Source organism: Phacochoerus africanus, chromosome 4 (assembly GCF_016906955.1).
Source record: "Phacochoerus africanus isolate WHEZ1 chromosome 4, ROS_Pafr_v1, whole genome shotgun sequence".
In the NCBI taxonomy this organism is placed as follows: Eukaryota; Metazoa; Chordata; class Mammalia; order Artiodactyla; family Suidae; genus Phacochoerus; species Phacochoerus africanus.
In genome coordinates this window covers 79,802,596-79,825,073 of record NC_062547.1, presented here as the reverse complement: position 1 = coordinate 79,825,073, position 22,478 = coordinate 79,802,596, and the positions used below count along the sequence as shown (strand labels likewise).

Sequence of the window (22,478 nt, the reverse complement as noted above, 5' to 3'; positions counted from 1 at the left end):
TCTGTTTATAGCTATATCTTAGGTTTAGCTGTTAGTAGATACTGATTTATATCTGACTTTCTATCATTTTTTATTTGGAATGAACAGTTTCATACTGTGGAAAAACTTGCAAAAGGATTTTTTTCTCATTTAATAAATACCCAATATTCTGAAAATTAATCATCAAATTTATGCTGCACTTGGGATTCAAACACTCAAATAAAAAACAGATGATACCAATCACCTTAGGAATCAAAAATATTGAATGTAATAGTCTTATGGCATCATTAATGCATTTATCCCTCACTAGACTTAAGTCATAACAGTAAATTGGGCTGAACTGTTGAAGCAGTTGCAAATTAACAAATTAAACTCTGACATGTGATGCAGAAAAGGTGAACTTCACGTCTGGCTGCAAATGTGAGCTGTATTTGCAAGGAACAACCTCCCCAAAGAAAGCCAGAGCTGACCTTATACAAGGTTTTGGGAAGCTCGGTCCAAGGCTTGGTGGATTTTCTGAAGCAGAAGTGTTTATGGACTGACGAACTTAGAACTGTGTTAAGAGTGATCACTGGAATAAGGCTGTTATTGGCTGGCATACTTTCAGAAGTATGGTCCTGGAGTGAGGCATTTGCTGATTGACCTGTTTACAGGCTTAGAACTGTCACCAGTTTGCTGACTCTCAGAACCTGCAGTCTGTCATTAACTTACTTTTAGAAGCATGGCTGTTGTTGCTGATTTTCAGAGCATGTGTACTGATTCACTTATTTCTAACTAATGATGATTACTTGCTTGCAACTTGAGACTTTGGCAAAGGAAGTTTTTCCCTTTCTTTAATATGGAAAAGATTTTCAATTCTCAGTTACCACCCCTGGCTTTGGTCTTTCTTCAGTCAAATATATAGAAGACCCTAAAGAATTGTTCAGATCTTTGTGGAGATACAATTTTCGACTACTGCTGCATTTCAGTAATTTCAGTGCCAACTACTGAAGAAAAAAAAAAAAAAAAAAACTCCAACTGTTGAAATTGTCATTGGAAAGAAACAGCTGATTATATTAAGGGTAACTTGACAAACTCAATACAGGATGCAGTTCAAAATCATTCCAGTACATACAGGATATCTAACAATCCTACCTTCTTCAGCATAGCCTTCTTCTCACTCACCAACCTCATTCATTTGCATATGAACACCATGTCATATTTCTAATACATTATCTTGTCTCCTATTCCCCATATATGCAGTCTCTGCTTGAGTTTGTAACTTTCATCCATCATTTGAGTCACAGTGGCCCAGACTTCTAGGCATCAGTCTATACAGATTTATTCAACACCCTAAACACAGCCTCTAGACATTGTTAACAAAACAATGTCCCTTGCCTACTGTTTTTAATTGAAAGCATCAATTTCAGGATAAAATCCAAACTCCTTAGCATGGCAAATAGGCCTTTTGTCATCTGGCCTGTGCCTTCTACTCAAACTTTAATATCTGCCATTCTCTTCCTCATTAGTTCTACACTTGAGTCTCATATTACCAAGTTTCACCTTCTTATTTGGAATGCTTGCTTACCTCATCCTCTGAAGAGTTCCTATTATTCTTTCAAAACCTGATTCAGTTATCACTGCATTTAGAAGGCTTTCTCTGAAGTCACCAGATTTCTTTGGTTAGGTTCAACCTTTCTTCATTGTGTCCAAATCTCTACAACATGCACTGCAACATACTGTCACAACTATTTGCCTGTTAAACAAAACAAACACATTTACATATGGTGACATAGCAATTTGCTTTACTCATCCGATGGTCCCTCAACTCCATCCTCTTTCCTCCATTCATAGCTTCTTAAAAGCCTGTGTCTTTTTTCTTAAAACTCCCAGTGTACAGGCTAATACCTGCCCTAAAGCTGAGCCAAAAAACAAGAAACTGAGTTGTTATAATTATTCCTTTTGTTTTTGTGAATTGACACTAAAGAACAGTGTCAAAGTAGGAAAACCATACTTTTTATTTCATGAAATGACTGATGTACCTTTCAATGTTTTGGCACACATTGGATTCATTAAACAAATTTTTTTTTTTTTTTGCCATATCTGTGGCATGTGGGAGTAAAACCTCCAACAGTAGTGACAACACCAGTCCTTAACCTGATGTGCCACAGGGGAACTCCTCATTAAACTCATTAAATTACTTTTGATAGCTCCTTCCATTGTGAATTTAGTATAAAATATTTATTTAAATAGCTTTAAACTTGAAAACTTGCTTGCTTTTCTGTTTCATATACCTAAGAAGATATCTCACAGTGTATTGCAGGTATACTTTCATAATAAATGACTTCAGAGAAAAAAATTCTGAAAATAGTATTAAGAATTGAGTAGAAATTTTACAACTTACAGAAATTATTAGAAGAACAAAGAAAGATGAGAACAGACTTTTATTTCTATTTTTAAATGCTATCCATGCATAAAGTTTGACATCAGGTCAGGAAAAGGACAAACCCCATAAAGTGAGAGGTAGTTTACAGTTCATCTTTATTTTTTATTTGGTCCTTTTCTCTAAAAAAATGTATAATCTCTTAAACAACATCTTTTATATGCTATTATAATGTTAGTTATAAAAAAAGTGTTAACAGTCTATAGTTTATTTTAATGATAAATCCAGTGCACACCTCCCCTCATCACTCAGATATTTATAACAATTACATATGATATGTAGCATACACTGCAGTAGAGAGAACACAACTGTTTAACAAATGCCCAAAGTCAATGTCTCCAGCCATTAATTGTTCATCTCAGGTTATTATAAAAGTGTCTGACAGGCTTGAACACTTTTCACTTTCCTCATTATTACATAATCAAGATTTATCCTTGGAATTTAATACTTGATGAGGACTAAATTATAGAAAGGTTTTTCATATACATTACACTTACTACATCACTCTCATGTATTCTGATGAACTTTGGTTTCAGGCTTTCACACATGCAAACCTACTTTCTAGGGGTTCTCTTCAATATGAATTTTATAATGATTAGTAAGTGATGATCTGTGATTGAAAAGTTTCCCACATGTGTTACATTCATAAGGTTTCTCTCCAGTATGAATTCTCTGATGGGCAATACGTGACGAGCTTTGCCTAAAAGTTTTCCCACATGTGTTACATTTGAAGGGTTTCTCTCCTGTGTGAATCCTCCGATGCTGAATAAGAGCTGAACTTTGGCCAAAAGATATCCCACATTCTTCACATCGATATGGTTTCTCTCCTGTATGAATTCGCTGATGATTGCTAAGAGATGAGTTACACCTGAACGTTTTCCCACACTCATTACATTTATAAGGTCTTTCTCCAGTGTGCATTCTCTGATGTTGAATGAGCGCTGAACTTTGTCTGAAGGCTTTCCCACACACTTTACACTTACATGGTTTCTCTCCAGTGTGAATTCGTTCATGAATAATGAGTGTTGAATGGGAACTTAAGGCTTTACCACATTCATTACAATTATAAAACTTCTCACCAGTATGAATTATTCGGTGTCTATTAAGTCGTGAAATAGAAGTGAAGCCTTTTCCACATTCATTACATCTATAGGGTTTTTCTCCAGTGTGAATTCTTTCATGCTGGATGAGAGAGGCACTCTGACTGAAGGCTCTCCCACACTCACTACATTTAAAAGGCTTCTCTCCTGTGTGAATTCTCTGATGATAACGAAGAGATGAACTAGACTTAAAGGTGTTGCCACATTCATTACATAAATAGGACTTCTTTCTGGAATGAATTCTCTGACATCCAGGAAGGGATGTGCTGCAACTGGATGCCTTCCGACCTGGGTTATATTTATAGGGATTTTCTCCAGCATGGATCTTCTGATGTATAAAAAGGCCTGACCTTCGGCTGAAGGATTTACCACATTCTTTACATCTATAGGATTTTTCCACAGTATGTGTTCTTAAGTGCTTATAAAGGGATGTACTGAGAGTGAAGGCTTTCCCACATTCTTTACATATATAGGGTTTTTCTCCAGTATGAGTTATCTGATGTTGAATAAGAGCTGAACTTTGGTTAAAGGCTTTTGAACAGTCTTTACATTTAAATAATTTCTCTCCACTATGGTTTTTCTCATGTTTACGAAGAGATGAAGTATTGATGAAGGTTTTCTCACACATACTACAGTTATACCGTTTCCCTGCTGTGTTGTTTTTTTGTTGATTAAGTAAATTTGAATTCTGTTTGAAGCTGTTTCCTTGTATTTCACATTTTGGTGGTGTTTTTTCTCTGGGAACCATCTGTGGCCTAACAGGGACTGACTTTGGGCTGATGTTTTGGCCAGATTCAGTATTTTTATGTTTTCTTTCTACAGTGAGGATTTTATTTTGAGTAGCTGAAACTATCTGAACACTTTCTTTTTTCTCCTGCTTTTTCTCTAATCTGTCTTCGTATATACAGGGTTTTTCTGATTTTAAGTCCCAGGGTCCATTCCTTTTGGATCTTTTCATTATCAGCTCCTGAAATGAAGAATCTTGTGTCTGAGTTGACTTTGTAGTTTTATAACTGCTCTTCCATCCTAGAGGGGAAAGAAGAAAACCAAAGATGTTTCATGTGAAATGGCATTTGGCTACCGGGACTAAATGTACAGAATGAATATTGATGGTATTTAAGTAACGTCTTGGTATCTGGCCAAAAAAATAGCGAATAGAAAACTTAGGAGATTTAAGCAGTACAGTGAAATAATCAACAGGAGAAGATTAAATAAACCCATTCAAAGAGGGTGAGTGTAAGAGTGACAAGGAGAAATGGCTAATGGAGAATAAAGAAAAGAGATAAAAGGGGAGCCATGAATTAGAAAAGGCAATCTGGAGTCAGAATCCAAAGTCCATGATAAGTATATTTATGTTATTTCTCTTTGTGTTATCATTCCTTATCTGAAGAGTTTTTTTAATCTCTTTTCCCTCATGCCAAACTCCTCTGTATCCTTCAGATTCAGTTCAAAAATAAACTGAGTCCTGTCTTTTTTTTTTTTGTCTTTTTGCTATTTCTTGGGCCACTCCCACAGCATATGGAGGTTCCCAGGCTAGGGGTCGAATCGGAGCTGTAGCTGCCAGCTTATGCCAGAGCCACAGCAATGCAGGATCCAAGCTGCATCTGCAACCTACACCACAGCTCACAGCAACGCTGGATCGTTAACCCATTGAGCAAGGGAAGGGATCAAACCCGCAACCTCATGGTTCCTGGTCGGATTTGTTAACCACTGCGCCACAACGGGAACTCCAACTGAGTCCTTTCTTGACTGTGAGTTTCCAATAGTCGATTCTTCTTATTATAGACACTTACCATAGGGCTAAAAATACACACACACACACACACACACACACACAAATATATTCTGTACTATATATGTAATTATATTTATCTATAGTTAAATACATTTCACTTTCCTTTTCTACCCTAAGTGTTTTTTGCAAGCAGATAAGCATACTCTATTAACCTAGAGATCCTCCTAATGGCAATTGAACTACACACAAAATATGTGTTCTATTAATCTTCCTTAATTACTTACATATTCTTAATTTAAACAATAAACAACTCTCAATTACTTATATGTTAACTTCACACACATACACACACACATACACAACTCACATAGAAGTTGCCTTCTAGGACAGTACATTACACAGATAATGGGACAGTTTCAGAGTTAGTATGAAAAGGAAGGCATTACTGAATTTATCTACAGAGGTGCCACAGGTAGGCATGACATCAAAAGTTGCAAGACAGGAAAGCAGCCTTGCTCATGAATCAAGCAAGCAGGGTAGAAAAGAGTCAAAGATCAGCAATATCACAGGCATAAATATAAAAAGAAAAAAAAGGGCTAAAATAACAACATGGTAAAGAACAGAATTAAATTCAATAAATATTAAAATTGGGTAAAGATAGGATTCACTGATTATTAAATTTGGCCAGGGGAATATGTGTGTGCATACATACAGTTTGGCATTTTCTTCTGCACTAGAGGTAACCATTTAAAGGGACCCTTTGCATCTCATTATATTTGAGATTCCTATATGATAGTCACTTTTTACCTGTGTACACATTCCCCATGCTTGGGAATACATAATATATTCTGTTTTTCCTTTTTCTTCTATCAGTGTTAACATCTCAGTTTCCTTCATAGATAACTTCTTCTGCTCCCCCTTAAAAAAATTGGTATTCCCAGGGGATGTGCTTGGGTTATGGGATGGAAATCCTGTGAAACTGGACTGTTATGATTATAAAAAAAAAAAAAAAAAAGATTGGTATTCCCTAGAGTTTGAGATCCCCCCAATTCCACCCTCACCTTTGACTAATTTTATATGCATTCATCTTTACTATTTTTTCTGTTCAACACTTTCCTAGTTCCTTATCTATCTAATTCTTGGTAAACAATCAAGCTTCAATAACATTATTTGGGCAGAAGTATAGGAAGCAGTCATAAAAATGGAGTATTTTCCCTGTGAACATCAGTCATTTGTTCTAGGTTACTAGATGTGCTGGGAAGAGAACAGCCAAGATTCCAAAATTTTGGACTGTAGCTTAAAAGGCAAAGTTAGAGACTCTGCCTTAGGCTTATATGTAAAGACTGCAGTTTTGTTTTTTGTGTTTTTTTTTTGTCTTTTTGCCATTTCTTGGGCCGCTCCCGCAGCATATGGAGATTCCCAGGCTAGGGGTCAAATCGGAGCTGTAGCCACTGGCCTACGCCAGAGCCATAGCAATGCGGGATCCAAGCCGTGTCTGCGACCTACACCACAGCTCACAGCAACACCGGATCGTTAACCCACTGAGCAAGGGCAGGGACTGAACCCGCGACCTCATGGTTCCTAGTCGGATTCATTAACCACTGTGCCACGATGGGAACTCCTGACTGCAGTTTTACAACCAACAACTTCACTAGAGCTCAGGTACTGAGCTCAAGAACCTAAATGGTACTCTGTTTCTCATGCTTTACTGTTTCCTCTATGGTCTCCTAACTAATCTCCCTGCCTCAAGTCTTGCTCTCTGCCAGTTCAGTCCCCACCCTGTAAGCAGAGTAATCTTTCTATTTTTTTTTTTTTTTTTTTCTGGCCTTGTCCACAGCATGCTGAAGTTCCTAGGCCAGGGATCAAACCCACGCCAAAGCAGTGAACCAAGCCACAGCAGTGACAGAACCAGTGCTTCATCACTAGGCCACCAGGGAACTCCTGCAGGTAATCTTTTTAAAATCTACACCTTACCATGTTGCAAACTTCTTAAGATCCTCCACCTTATCTTCGATGACTCACATATAAGGTCCAGAGTACTTAATATAGTGAATAAGGTATTTGACCTGGTCTGACCTTTGTCCACTCTGCAGTCACCTCCCTCCTCTGGCTTCTTGCCAGGCATGCTGAACTACACACAGTTTCTGGAGTATTGCATGTTTTTATCTTATTCTTTATTTCTGCATATACTGGAGACATTCTTTCCATTCACAAATATTTACTATGTGCCTCCTGTGGGCCAGGTAATATTCTAGGGAATGCAGAGAATGTGATGACTAAGACAGAGTTCCAGCCTTTAAGGAGCATAGACCTTGGTTCTGTGTGTGTGTGTGTGTGTGTGTGTGTGTGTGTGTGTGTGTGTGTGTGTGGTAGGGGTGGGAGGGACAAAGTGACAAATAATAAGTAAATGAATTAAAAAAAAATACAAACATGTGAAGCAAGAGCTTCCCAGGCAAAGGAAGCAGCAAACACAAAAGTGTGGTGACTTAGAGTACACTGAGCAAAAGAAAAAATAGCAAATAACACTGGAGCAATAGATAGAGGCAAGTCATATAAGGCCTCATAGGTCATGGTAAGAATTATGGAATTTTATTCTAAATATGATGGGGATTTGCAGGGCAATTACATGCTCACTCAAGTTGGCTACAGTGTACAAAATAGATTGTTGGGGCACAAGTGGAAGCGGGGAATGGAGAAACCACTTAGGCTCCTGTGGTTACGTAGGTGAGAAAGGGGGTAGAGGTATATGGTGACTGCATCTTCACCATATACTAACAGAACTGGAAATGCTGGTAGACTGTATGTGGGGTGCTGAGAAGAGGGAATAAAAGAGTTAAGGATTCTCCTAGGTTTCCAGCCTGAAAATGATGAATGCTGATACAAGTCACTGAGAAGACTAGGAAAAAAGGCAAGTCTGTGGGGCTGTTCTGTTTCAGATGTTTGTTATGGCTAAGATGACTTAATAGACACTGAAGAAAATATTGAAACAGTCAGTTGTATATATTATTTGGAGATATTTTTAGATTACTTTGGAAAAGCTTAGAACTACATTTAGGTATTTAGGAGTCAAAGCTGTCAAAACTATAGTTAGGTATTTATTTAAAGCTGAAGAACTGAAAGAAATCACTTAGGCACTGCAATATTAGGGTCAAGGAAAGGAAAAAAAGCACAACTGGAGTATGGTGTTCCAGAAGCCAAAGGAAGAAAGTACTTCAGGGGGTGTAAGTAATCATCTTTGGCAAATAATTTAAGAACTAAAACTTCAGCCCTGATTGTGCCAAGCTAAAGACTGCCTGGGATTTAATAAGTACTTTTCATGGCATGGTAAGGAAGAAAGCCCCCAATGGAGTGCACAGAAGAAACAATGGGAGGTGAGAACATAGAAATATCAGGTATAGAAAAGCTTTTGAAAAGTTTTGTTTAAAGGAGAAGAGAGAAATAGGACATAGGGAGTTTATATTTTGTAATGGAAGTGTTAACATACCAATACTGGGAGACTCACCTCAACTCTGCTTCAAGTGCCAATTCCTTAGTCCAGAATTCATGTTTCCCAGTGAAGGGGACACGAGTCTCGGATTGTGGAATCCTAACTGTTCCTTCTGATTTCTTTAAAGTTTTCTACAGGCCTACAAATTTGTCTCCTGTAGTTCAACTTCTGCTCTGTCCCAGAATCAAGTCTGGGCCTGAGCTACCTCATTAACAAAGTTATGACTTAGGTCAGAAGTTTAGAGACCAGGTGATCTTGCCAGTGACCACCATACCTGACTAGTTCCTGTAATTAGATCTAGATTTTCCTTTCTTGGTGCTTATGACACCCTGGGAGTCTCCTTCAATCTTCTCTCCCTAGATGATTTGATCCACTCCCACACCTATCTGAATGACTATCCTGCTCCCCTCAAAGTACAGAGCTTTTTTTCCCAGCTGCTTGATAGACTCTCCAAGTATCTTTCTTTTTAAATTCAGTTCCTCCAAATGTGAATCCATTGCCTTCCTTTCAAACTTCTTCCCTGTGTATTCCAGTTCAGAATTATATCATAATCACTTCAACTCCTGTGCCATAAATTCTTGGTTTCATCTCAGAGTCTTCTTTCCCCTGCATTCCAAGCCTAATCAGTCATCAAAATCTCTTAAATCTCATCACTAAGATGTCTCTAACAATCATTATTAATATATCCAAGTTCAGGATCTCCTTACTCTATAATGACTATTGCTACTGACCTTCAATTTGATCCTTTGACCCCAATTTCTCACCTTTCCGTATTATTTCCCATCTAATTTACCCTTCTTGCTATACAGAACTCCTCTTATTATTTCAAAATTGATCATTCCTCATTTAATTCACTCATTGGAATATTTAAAAAGCACCTACAACATGTCAGGCTCTGTCCTAGGCGCTATGATCCATAAGACATTCCTGACCTGGTAATGAAAAGAAGCAGTTAACTTCCTTAAGAAGTTCAGGGTTTGGCATTAGAGACAAAAAAGGAGTAGGCAATCACATCATGATGTGATCATTTCTAAAACAAAAACAGACAGGAATGGATGCAAATGTGAGCTTAGAACAGCACCCAAACTACTCTCAGATAGTGGCAGGTGCAAGCAGGGAAGATTTATGGGTGGTGATCAAAATTTGGGGGAAGAAACATCTAAAGTGAGATTTTAAAGGATTAGCCATAGATTAGATGGTAAATTTAAGCCAGCTTTATAGATCTACATGTTCCCCACCATATCCTATAGTTGGGCAGATTCAAAATTATTCCTATAAAAACATCACATGCCTTTGCATGTCTCACAAGATCTTTCAGAGTCAGAAAAGTGAGGGAGCTACAGGTTGAGAATCATACATAAGCCTCCAACTGTGAGATAAACTTGTTGTTTAAAGCCACAAAGTTTGTGGTACTTTGTTGGAGTGGGCTGAGAAAACTTACACAACTCGCTTACATCTTTTCCATTAGAGTATGCTAAAGTAAATTCTGTATTACCTCATCAATAAACATTTCAGAACACATCTATCAAAGAACTCTACTTGTAAACATAACCATATACTTTAATTATACCCACCAAAATAAACATTAATTATCTGAGGTTATTTTTGCCTATAAGATATTAAATGTCCTGTAACCAATTCCAATATGAGGATGTTCTCCACATCAATGATGAGCAATTCTTAGACACCAACCAAGTATCCTACAATTCAGCTCAATTCTGACACTATCAGTGTCAGATCACACAGGTTAAGGGCTTAGTTCTACAAGACTGCCCCCTGCCTCCTTTAGACACTAGCAATAAGCCCAGATTATCTGTACTTCTGAACAACTGGCTATAAATCAGAGGTTCTCACAACCCCTTCCTTAGGTTTGATTAATTTGCTAGAATGGCTCAGGGGACTCAAAGAAACATTTTGCTTACTAGTTCACCAGTTAATTATAAGAGGATATGACCTAGAAACAGCCAGATGGAAGAGAGGCATAGGGCAATGTACAGGGATAGGGTATGGAACTGTTAAGCCCTCCCCCAGTGCACCACTCTCCCCAAATCTCTATTACATTCATCAACCCAAAAGTTTTCTGAACCTGTCCTGGGTTTTATGGAGGCTTCATTACATGAGCATGATTGATTAAAACACTGGCCACTGGCAACTGGAGGTCAAGGGGTGGGACTGAAAGTTTCAACTTTTGGGCTGCTCCCGCGGCATATGGAGGTTCCTGGCACCCCCTTGCTGGAGGTCAAAGGGTGGGACTGAAAGTTTCAACTTTTTTTTTTGTTTGTTTGTTTTTTTGCTATTTCTTGGGCCGCTCCCACAGCATATGGAGGTTCCCAGGCTAGGGGTCGAATCAGAGCTGTAGCTGCCAGCCTATGCCAGAGCCACAGCAACACGGGATCTGAGCCACGTCTGCAACCTACACCACAGCTCACGGCAACGCTGGATCCTTAACCCGCTGAGCAAGGCCAGGGATCGAACCTGCAACCTCATGGTTCCTAGTCGGATTCGTTAACCACTGCGCCACGACGGGAACTCCTTAACTTTCTAATCATATGATTGGTCCTAACAACCAGCCCCAAGGCAGAGTCCAAAAAAAACTTCATAAATACAACAAAGACATCTTTGTAGCACTCATCACCTAGGAATTTCTAGGGTTTTAGGAGCTCTGTACCAAATACATATTTATTACAGTCCTAATATCATAGATATAAACCACTAAGGATCTTTATTCAAACTACTGTGATTTAAAGGTATTTGAGATAATTCTTCTTTATGTGACTAAGCTACCAATCTGAAACACAATTAGGGTCATCTGTTTCCTTTTTCTTTCAATATTTATGGAAAACTTTTTCATTTTACTCAATCCTGTTTTATAATTTTATAAAATATTTTATGGTTTCGTAGTCAACATTATAAAAACTAAGATACCTTATAAAATTCTATATTCTATCCTTGTTCTCTTAATCATTTTTCTTTTTCTTCCTTCCCTTATAGGTAACCATTCTTATTGATCTGCTTTTAATTTTTATTTTTAAATATAAGCAAATACACACCTTTTCTTTTTTGGTATCTCTTCCTTTCTTAGATAAAAGTACTGTTCTCATTGTCCTGTTTTGCACTTTTCCCCACTTATTAATATATTACGCCACGGTGGAATTTATAGAGGTGCTCCTCATTCCTTACAGTTGAAAAGAATTCTATTGTGTGAATGTACCTCACTTTATTCAACCAGATTCCTTTGACAGGCAGTTGGATAACTCAAATATTATATGGGTACATGACAAAGGCATAGCCTTTTTTTTTTTTTTTTTTTTTCTGTCTTTTGTCTTTTCAGGGCTGCACCTGTGGCATATGGAGATTCCCAGGCTAGGGGTCAAATCAGAGCTGCAGCTTCCAGCCTACTCCACAGCCACAGTGATGCCAGATCTGAGCCACCTCTGCAACTTATACCACACTCTCAGCAACTCCACATCCTTAACCCACTGAGTGAGGCCAGGGATTGAACCCACAACCTCATGGTTCCTAGTTGGATTTGTTTCCACTGTGCCACTATGGGAACTCCGACAAAAGTATAGCTTTAAACCAATATCCTCATTGCTAATTAGCAATCATAGTGTTTATAAAATTCTAGCCTAAATTAAATCCATTGGGCTAACATCATCCAAAGCCACATACAACCAAAATCATCTCTCATCTGCAGCCAAGAAGAGAGGCAGCTGAAGGCCTTAGAACTACTCCTTAGAAAGAGAGGAGGTTCATCCCATCCAGAAGGTCAGCTGTGATGTCCTTACTAACTCCAGACACCCACTCGGAGTTATTCCTTCAGGGATAAACATGAGCAGGACTCAACACCACCACTAGGAGGCTTCAGGGTCGCTCTGGACAGCTGTGGGCTCCAGGCATACTTTCTACTCTACTGAGCCCAGGAAAGGGGATCCCCATGGATCTGAGGCTCCCCGAGGGGAAGGGAAAGGGAACAATTCTTCCTTCTCTTCCTTGGATCTTTCACCCAGACTCAGCCCACACCTGACAGGCTGTGACACCCCACTTCCTAACCCTTCACTGCTTCCAGGCTGCCCGTGTCCTCGGTGCACTTTGTGGTGGTCACAGCCGTCCCCACAAAATCAGCAGAGTTCTCCCAAAACTCCCAAAATCAGCAGAGATACCCAAGTATGGCTCCCCCCTCACCTTGTACGGGGAAGAAAGTGCTCCCCTTCACAGATGGAGACAGCCTGGTCCCAGACTCTCTGCTGGGCCCACATCGGGAGAGGCCATCACTGGCTCCTCTGGACCCCACGACAGCCTCAGACAAGCCCTCCCACATCTGTGCCAACTGGCTCCACGCTGGCTGCAGGCTGATCCTTGCAGAACACACCTGTGCCTGTGGTCAGGCAATCTCAGTGCCTCAGAGGCTGTGCCCGGCTCTCAGGCACAGACCAGGTGCTGTGACCGGGTTCCTGGCTCAGGGGGATCTGGTCCCTGCCTCCCTCTCCCTGCTCCTGTCTCCCTGTGGCTTCCTCCCTCCAGACTCCGACACACACCCTTTCCAGTGTCTGAAGGCTTCTCACATCCAGGGAGCTGGCCCGTCCTCAGGGAAGCTTTGCCCACACCCGCCCTCCTGTTCCAGGTCCTCACGGCCCTGGGGCCCTCCCCTGAGGTCCCCACCACAGTCTGTCCTTCCACACCCCCTGTGCCCTCAGCTGGGCTCCAAAAGGGCAGGACCTGCGTCCTTCAGTCCAAGGCGGCACCACCAGTGCCCGGCCTGGAACTCGCTCCCCATTCATCACAGGACAGGAGAGCAGTGGGTGGGGGTTCGAACCTGGCTCCCCAGAGCCCAGGCCTCCCCGATTCAACACCTCTCAGCCCCATCTTCCCGAAAGCCTCTGCCATTTCTCTCCTCTGATGGCTTCTTCTTGGGATCAGCCACAGATTCCTCTTCCTTAACCCACCTTGTAAACCTTGAGGTTTCCTGGGACTCTGTCCTCTGCTCGTTCCCTCACCTGCTCAGCTCAAGGCTTCAAATGTACATCTGCACTGAGGGCTCCCTGACCTCCTCATCGAGTTCCAACCCCGCACACCCTCCGGAGCTGCCCACCGGCACCTCTACCCACATTCCACTCACCCCTCAAATGAAACCCGTTCCACTCCCAACTCATCCTGTACCCTTAACAAGGGGCCCTTCCCCTGCCCTCCTGAACCCGCTGCACTTTCCTTCCTCCACGCCTGGGTTATAGCATCTTGCCTACATCATGCAACAATCTCCACACGGTTCCCACCTCTACTTTTTCCTCACTTCAAATCTAAGCCCAACGATGTGACCATTTTTACTAAATTCAAATTACACAATAAGGACTTCAGGAATATATTTTCGGTGGAAATTTAGAAACATCCCATGTAAATAAAGTCCCTTTTCATCACTCCCGTTCTGGACTTCATTCTTTCTACACGTAAGTAGTTACCAGCTTAGGTGTCCCCTGCCTTTCCTCTTAGCACTTACACACACAGTATGCATACAGACAAACACCCACGAGATTTTCTTTACACAGAAATGGTGACAGGTCATAATAAGGCTCCCTAACTTGCTTTAGTCCTTCCCATGCCTTGGAGTTCCGCCCACATCAGGGCTCTTCTTTCTGACAGTGGCGCTGTGTGCAAGACTAGGGGTCCTCAGCTTCATTAGCTATGCCTTTACTCAAGGACATTTAAAGTGTTTCAGACTCAGACCAATTTTTCTAAAATATCAAGGACCATACAATTCTGTTTAAAATCTGTGAATTGTTTCCTGTCATCCACGGATAGTTCACATCTTCAAGAACTGTACCAAAGCACTTCACAGTATTCCTCCACCCCCCTGCCCTGCCCCCCCGCCCCAGCTTTCTAATTTCATTTCCCTCCTCATCTCTTTCCCACATACCCTGTGCTTCAGTCAGGATGAATCATCTCCAATTCCTTAAACGCACTATGTCTGCTGAATGAATACATGAAAATGTATTCTTTCTCTGAAACAACAGGAAAGAAGGAGAAAAAGTCCTGAGAGAACCACTTGTAAATTGATTACCAGAGACCAAGAGGAGTCTCATGACGGGACCTAAGCGTGCCTACTCCACCACTTCCTGAGGACCTGCAGAAACGTCCCTAGCAACACCTCCAAGCCGCATCCCAGCTCCTTCACCACCCTCTGCCTGCAGAGTCCTCACCCACTCACCTGGGGAGAAGCCTCCAGGACTTTCTTTCTCTACCTTCCAGGGATCTTCTCCTTGCTGCAACAGGGAGATCACCTTGGGTTTGGAAAATGGGAGTCCTGGTCACAGTGAAAAAAAAAAAAGGAAAAAACGGACTTGATTTTGCTTTGACACTAAGAGGTATCCAGATCTGAGTGGAAAACTCAAAGGACGATACAAAGAACTTCTGTGGGGTGCCCAAGCTGTGCCCCTACGATGTGAGGCAGTGTGTCAGGGAAGAGCTAGGAGTGATATAACATTTAATTGTATGTTAGTGAAATATGGTAAACATACTCCCTTGATTAATAGAGTGTCATAAGCTTTCTATAGAAGAGGAAATACTTATAGACTGTCAAATGTTGTTAAATGTATAAAGTATATTAATATGTGTAAACAAGTATCTATGGAAAGGATTATGTACCAAGTAGCTTGTTAAAAATGAGAAAACAATATCTGACTCCCTTTGAAAGATGGCAGCAGTGAGCAAAGTATGGGACATAGGCTAAATCTAGGCCACGGTGTGTTTACATATGACCCTTGAACAAAGAATTGTTGAAAAAAGACAGAATATGTTACAGAGACCATATGTGTCCACAAAGCCTAAAATTTTACTCCCTGGCCCTTTACAGAAAAAGTTTGCTGAGCCCAGAAAAAGAGAATTGGAAAAGGCAAAAGAAGAGAACAGAGGAATGTTCTCTGCTGAGATGAGCAAACACATCACAGAACAAGCACAGTGCAAAGATGCTGCCTGAACCAGGAAGGAATATCTCACGTGCAGCTCTGTGCACAGTCCCTTCCATGGGCCAAATCTGTGCCTATCGGGGGAAAATATTTGGCAGATTTATTCACGAGAGCCAATCTGTACCAAGTTAAGGCAAAACTCAGCTCAAGTTTTGATGCCCCACAGCTTTCATGTAGGGAACCAGGTGCTGAGTTATCCCCATCTCCGAATTCTGTACCTACAGGGGAAGCATCCTTACCCAGTGAGACCAGGTTGCTATAGTTCTCCAGCATCACGTCTTGGTACAAGTTCCTCTGAGAAGGACCCAGCTTTCTCCACTCATCCCGTGAGAAGAGCACAGCCACGTCCTCGAACGTCACTGTCACCTGCAGAGACAAGCCATCCCAGCTCACCCAGGACCACCCACAGGGTGAAGAAGGTGGCAGTGGGGAGGAGAAGGGCTACCATGGAATGCTTCTCTATTATCCTAGCTCCTGAAGGTTCCAGGCCATTTGCTGAAGGAGTAACTGACCTGTGATGAATATATATTGCGTAGCCGGAAGGATGAACCAGGCCCTGTGTTAATCACTTACAAGAGACATGCGCAGGTATTAAGCCCATTAGTAGGAGTGTTCATTAAAATCACTCTTCTAATGGCAATTTGATAATACACATTGAAACCTTTAAAATGTGCATATTCTTTAACTCTCCAATTGCAATATTTGTTTTATAATGAACCGTGCACAAACCCGCATACGCAAGGACATTTATCATGATGTTAGTAGCAGTAAAAAACCAGAAACAACCTAAATAATCACTCACAGAGGCTAGGTTAAATCTGTGTGCTCCCTGAAACGTGAGGACAATAATAATGGAAACTAAATAAATAATAATGGAAACTAAATAATGAGAAATTTACTCACTTATTGAATGATATCTTTAGGCCAAGTAATATTCCTAGAGCTTTACATTAATCTTTAGTATAAATTTTTATTTTATCTTTACAACAACCCTAAGAAGGTACTACTGTTGTCACCATTTTACATAAGAGAAAAAGAAAAATTTATCCAAGTCGTACATCTAGTATGAAAGAAAAACTCACTCCTCCTGTGGGTCTCCTTTCTCTCTTCCCTCCCCTGTTTAAAAAAAGTTTAGAGCTTCATCCGGGGGATATGGAAGTTCCTGGGCCAGGGACTGAATCTGAACCATCACTGTGACCTATGCCTGCATTGCAGCTGAGACCCACATTGCAACTGTGGCAATGCCAGACTCTTTAACCCACTGTGCCAGGCCAAGGATTGAACCTGAGCCTCTGCAGTGACCAGAGCCACTGCAGTTGGATTCTTAAACCACTGCACCACAGCAGGAACTCTTCCTTCCCTTTCAATTCGATATTACTTCATTTCTGACACCAGATGTGGTGGGGGAGGGGTCCTTCCACACACCAAGCAATTGGGTGACACCAGCTGGGTTCCATAGTTAAACTCAATTCTGACATCTGGAAATGTGTCAGATCCCACAGATTAGGGGCTCAGTCCCCTAAGACTAGCTGCCCTTCAATGCCAGTCACAAGTCCAGGTTGTTAGCTATGCTGCTGACTGCTGACTATAAATAGGAGATTTTCAGGACCCCTTCCTTCTGATTAATTTGCTAGAGTGGTTCACAGAACTCAGGAAAACATTTACTTACTAGATTAATGGTTTATTATAAAAGAATGTAATTCAGGAAGTGGCAGATGAAAGAGAGGCACAGGGCAAAGTATGTGGGAAGGGGAGCAGAGCTTCCACACTCTCTCAGGATTCGCCACTCTCCCTGAATCTCTACATGTTCATCAACCTGGAAGAACTTTGAACCCTTTGGGTTTTTATGTAGGCTCATTATACAGGCATGATTAATTCAATCACTAAACATTGGTGATTACTCAACTTCCTAAGACAGTGGTGGATGGGTACCAGGGGGTTAACAAAAGGGGGTAAGACTAAAAGTTCAAGCCCTCTAATCAGGGTTGGTTCCCCTGGCAATTAGTCCTGGGCCTTAGGTGGGATCCAAAAGTCACCTAATTAACATAAACTCTGATGTGGATGGAAGAGTTTTTTCATAAATAACAAAACAACCATTTTGCCTTTATTGCTCTGAAGTAATTTCAGGAATAAAATCCAAATATTACTAATCACTTAGGAAATCACAAGGGTTTTGGAAGTTATGTGCCAGGAACAGGGACAAAGACCAACTATAGATGTCATATTATAAATCACAGTATCACAGCTAGTCAGTGGTAGAGGTGGAACTCCAGTCCATGGACCATCCAAGGCTCCATTCCTAACCACTCTGCAAAACTGCCTCTCAATGCCTACCTCACAGGGTTGAGAAATAAATGAGATAATCCATACAATGGAGATGAACAGTAGTGGTAGTAGCACAATGTTAATTTAGTGCCAATGAATTATATGCTCAAAAATGGTTAAAGTGGTAAATTTAATCGTATGTATTTTTTATCACAATAAACAAGTTAAAATGGTAAAATAAATACATATCTATCTACTCAAGTAAATAATAAAGGCGTATAGAAAATTATCTTGAGGGCTGAATACCAAAGGTAGGACCATGATTATCTCAAGATGCTGGGGAAGAGTGATTTTACTTCTTTATATATACATATTTTTTTATTCTCTGTAATTTTTAATATTAACATGCAATACATGCATAATAAAATAACTTACTGGCATACTTCGGGAACACAAGAAATGATCTTGGCCCTCAAAAGAATTTATAATCCAAATGGCAGACAAAAAAAATGCATGAAATAATTTGAACAACTAAAGAAAAAAGTGTTGCTGGACAGGACCATCTATCATTTCCAAGTTCAGTCACCTCTTTAGAGATGAGGAACACAAGGTCCAAGGCAGTCAAGACACCGGGTCACATACTTTATTAATGGCAGAGACAAGACGCTAAGTTTTAACTCAGTACTTGGTGGGAATATTCTTCCTCTGGTCTTAAATCTTCTGTCACTGAGTTTTACACACAAGTCGATGTGGTACTCACATATGGGCAGCAGGTGAGGTTAAATAAATACATATAGGAGAAATGTCATATAGGTCTTACATGTAGGGATGGAGAAGATTCTGGGCGAGAGAGCAGCCTGGCTTTGTTGGAGTGGAATGAGAAAGCCTTAGGAAAGAGCAACCCAAAATGCAATGGCAGGTCTTAGCCACAGTCTCAGAATATCAACCATCACGTTTCAAGTGTCCAAAAGATACACAACATCACACTGCAGAAGAGGTCCAGTAACACCGGGGCTGGGCCTGCCCTGTGTTCTGAATGATGCACCAGAGGCATGGCTGGACGATAACCAGCATGAACTTAGAGGCCAGACATACCTGGGTTTGATTTCCAGTCACTTGACTTCTTTGAGCCTCAGTTTCCTCAAGTGTAAAATGGGGGTAATAACTACTGCTTTGCTATGAGAGTGAGAACAAATATTCCTGCGCAACATTAACCATTACTGTTAGATGGAGATGAGTAAAGAAATGATAGTATTTTCTTGGTCCTAAAAACACTGTACAGTAATTCCTATCTACCAACAGTATTGTATTATGTTCTACAATGACATTGTTCAGCTACCACAACCACGATATATTGAATGTCTACTATGTGCTTGACCTTGATGGAAATACTCTGGATGTACTAACTCATGTGACCCTCTCATCTACCCTATGAAGTAGGCAGGGCTTTTGTTTTCATTTTACAGATGAGGAAACTGTGGCACAGAGAGGTGCAGCTGCCTAGGGCCCATAAATGACAACAGAAGATATGGGCACAAACCCGGCCATCTGGCTCAAAAGCCCCACTTAGTAACCCCCGTATACAATGCCAGTATCCCATGAAACTCTCCCTGCTGCTTCCTTATGAGTCTTCTCTCTGCCCCTGGAGTCAAGTGACCTCTCCATCTATGTCCTCTCCAACATGGCTACCCTTTGTTCACACACTGGCTCATCTGGATGGGGTCCCCACTCATTTTCCCAACATAAAGATGAAAATTATGGGTCGAAATCAGTTTTCAAAAGAGTGGTAAGAGCAAAGCACATGATCCAGAATGTAAAGAGGAAGAAAACAAAACAAAACAAAAATATGGACTAGGAACAGCTTGATGAAGATATCATGAAGTTTCTCAGGGGTGGAAAGAAAAAAAAAAAAGCATTCTGGCCAAGGGTTGGTGGGGGGACATGAGTAAGCAAAGGAGGCAGGTCAGAAAGGAATTCTGCCAGGAGTGCATGTTTGCTTGTTCTGACCCTACATGGTATAAGACATGTAGCATCTTATTTGTCAAATCAGTAATCATACAGTGGATTGAGATTAATGAATAAAAGAGTGCCTATTAGGAAGATAAAAGAGAAACACTAGCCAAAGGGTAAGGGGTGGGCTGGAAACAAGCATTTCCTACAGAACCCACCATCTACCAGATGAGCTAACTCTTCAAAGGGAAAAGAACCTGGGCTCCAAATCCTGGCAAAAATGACTGGGTAGGGGAGTTCTCCTCATGGCATAGCAGAAACGAATCTGACAAGGAACCATGAGATTACAGGTTTGATCCCTGGCCTTGATCAGTGGGTTAAGAATCTGGCATTGCTGTGAGCTGTGCTGTAGGTCGCAGACTTGGCACAGATCTGCTGTTGCTGTGGCTCTGGCGTAGGCAAGCAGCTGTAGCTCCGACTGGACCCCTGGCTTGGGAACCTCCATATGCCGTGAGTGCGGCCCTAAAAGGACAAAAAGCAAAAAAAAAAAAAAAAAGACTGGGTAGAAAACATTAGTTTGAGGGAAAAAAAAACAAAAAAACCCAACTGTCCCTAAGACCTGAGATGGTGACAAACTCACCTGAGACCTTGCTTTGTTCTGTTCAGTAGCCATGTTCTCTTTCTGTCCTTTCCCCTGAGAATGGGCAGTCTCCAGAAGCCAGACCTGAGAGAAAAAAAGGGAGCCAAGAAGACGCCCCTTCTGCTTTCCACCCCTCAGAATCAGCAATTCTGAAATCCTTACACCATCTGAGAATGATGTCATGTGCCCTCAGGGAGGTAAGCTGGAAGGAGCCAGGAGCAGACAGGACCAGAGAGAAGGGCTGGACCAACCTGGCTCTCTCCCAGGCTCAGAGGAAAAGAACCTAGGACTCTATCAGCTGCAGTAGCGATTCCCTGAGCTTCACCAGGTCTCAGGCATGGACCACATCTTCAGTCCCACAGCACAGCTGGCACTGTGCTGTGGGACTGAACTGAGTAAAGAAATGATAATATTTTCTTGGTCCTAAAAACATTGTACAGGAGTTCCTGTAGTGGCCCAGTGGTTAAAGAATCCGACTAGGAACCACGAGGTTGTGGGGTTCGATCCCTGGCCTTGCTCAGTGGGCTAAGGATCTGGTGCTGCCCTGAGCTGTGGTGTAGACTGCAGACACGGCTCTGATCCCACATTGCTGTGGCGTAGGCTGGCAACTACAGCTCCGATTAGACCCTTAGCCTGGGAACCTCCACAGGCCACGGGATCGGCCCTAGAAAGGGCAAAAAGACACAACAAAAAAAAATTGTACAATAAGTCTTATCCTCCAAGAATATAGTATTACGTTCTAGAATAACATCGTTCAGCTACCACAACCACAGCCCCATTTTATAGATCAGGAAATTGAGGGTACTGTGGGAGCCACTAGCCCCGGTTCACACCGTCAGTTAGGGTGGCACCAGGATTCCAACTAGGGCAGGCTCCAGAGCACCTGCTCTAACCTGCCTGTGCACCTGTGACAACTTTTCTCCACCTCAAGTCTTTCCACCCAAGTCTTCTTCCCCCACCCCCCGCCTCTGAAAGGAAATAATTTTCAGATTTTTACAGAAAGCTCCTTTATAAAGGAAAAACAGCTCTTCTGTGGCGGGGAGGGGGCTGCTGTTTTGACCGGGAACAGAAACCAAAGACCTGGGTTCCAGTCCCGGCTCTGCCAGTGGGGGAAGCCGGCGACTCACTTTCCGTTCAAGACATCATTACGCCTGTCACCCAAGAAGGCAGTTGCGATGGTAAGGGAAAGCAGTGATTTTCTCACGTTCACTGCCGGCCGGGAGCAAATTCAAACGCCTGCCGGGGCCGGGAGGGTTAGCGCGCCGGTTACAGGTCGGGAGGAAGCAGGAGAGTGGCTGTGCCCGGCCAATGGGGAGGAAGCGCCCAATCTGCTGAGTTCCGGGACGGCTGGTGGGGGACAGGCGGACAGGGGCGGGGGTCCCCGGTTCTCCGCCCGCCAGCGCCCACAAAGGCCCCGCTCGCGCCTCTTGGGCCTGTGCCCCGCGCCCCGGCGCTGCATCCTTCCGAGGCCCGGTTCTCCCTACCGAAACCCTCCGACCCTCCGCCGCTCACCTTGCCCAGACCTCGGGGATTCCGGGAGGCTCCAGAACTGCCCTTGCTGGACAGCAGCTTTGGGTAGGGACCCCTCCCCGGGTGTTGCCCGGGCAGACCTTATACCGTGAAGCCACTCACACCAGCGGCAAACACCCGGCGCCCCACGCAGGTCCGGGAGGGGCGGGTGTGGGAGGCCGCTAGGCCCTCTGGGAAAAGTAGTCCACGCGAGAACCCCCAAGAATTCTGGGAAGTGTGGTTCTCCGCGCATGTCTGAGAGGAAAGGTCCTGCTGAGCCTGTCACGTGTCCAAAACACATTCTGTGATCGCCTCGAGCTTTCTGAGCTGCCAAGTCTTGGGTACTTGGTTCTCCTGGAAGGAAACGGAGGTTCTCCGAGTACAGTGTCTTGTAGCTCTGCATCTGCGTAATTTATAGAAAGGCAAGTAGAC

The 22,478-nt window shown here is 42.2% G+C and overlaps 1 protein-coding gene across 3 annotated transcripts; it reads right to left on the bottom strand.

Annotated features, from left to right (window-relative positions):
- Positions 1–2,385: 2,385 nt before the first annotated feature.
- Positions 2,386–22,234, bottom strand: LOC125126027 (zinc finger protein 354A). 3 transcript variants are annotated; one of them, XM_047777930.1, is made up of 5 exons: positions 22,050–22,234; positions 20,538–20,621; positions 15,922–16,048; positions 14,926–15,021; positions 2,386–4,527 (listed from the first exon to the last, which is right to left on the bottom strand). In XM_047777930.1, the coding sequence occupies exons 2-5, from the start codon at positions 20,568–20,570 to the stop codon at positions 2,963–2,965; spliced, it is 1,821 nt and encodes a 606-aa protein (XP_047633886.1). In that variant the 5' UTR covers positions 20,571–20,621; positions 22,050–22,234; the 3' UTR covers positions 2,386–2,962. The 3 variants fall into 3 exon arrangements, with proteins under 3 accessions (XP_047633886.1, XP_047633885.1, XP_047633887.1); XM_047777929.1 differs by lacking the exon at positions 22,050–22,234 and having other exon boundaries at positions 20,538–21,003; XM_047777931.1 differs by lacking the exons at positions 14,926–15,021; positions 15,922–16,048; positions 20,538–20,621; positions 22,050–22,234 and adding an exon at positions 6,044–6,180.
- Positions 22,235–22,478: the final 244 nt, after the last annotated feature.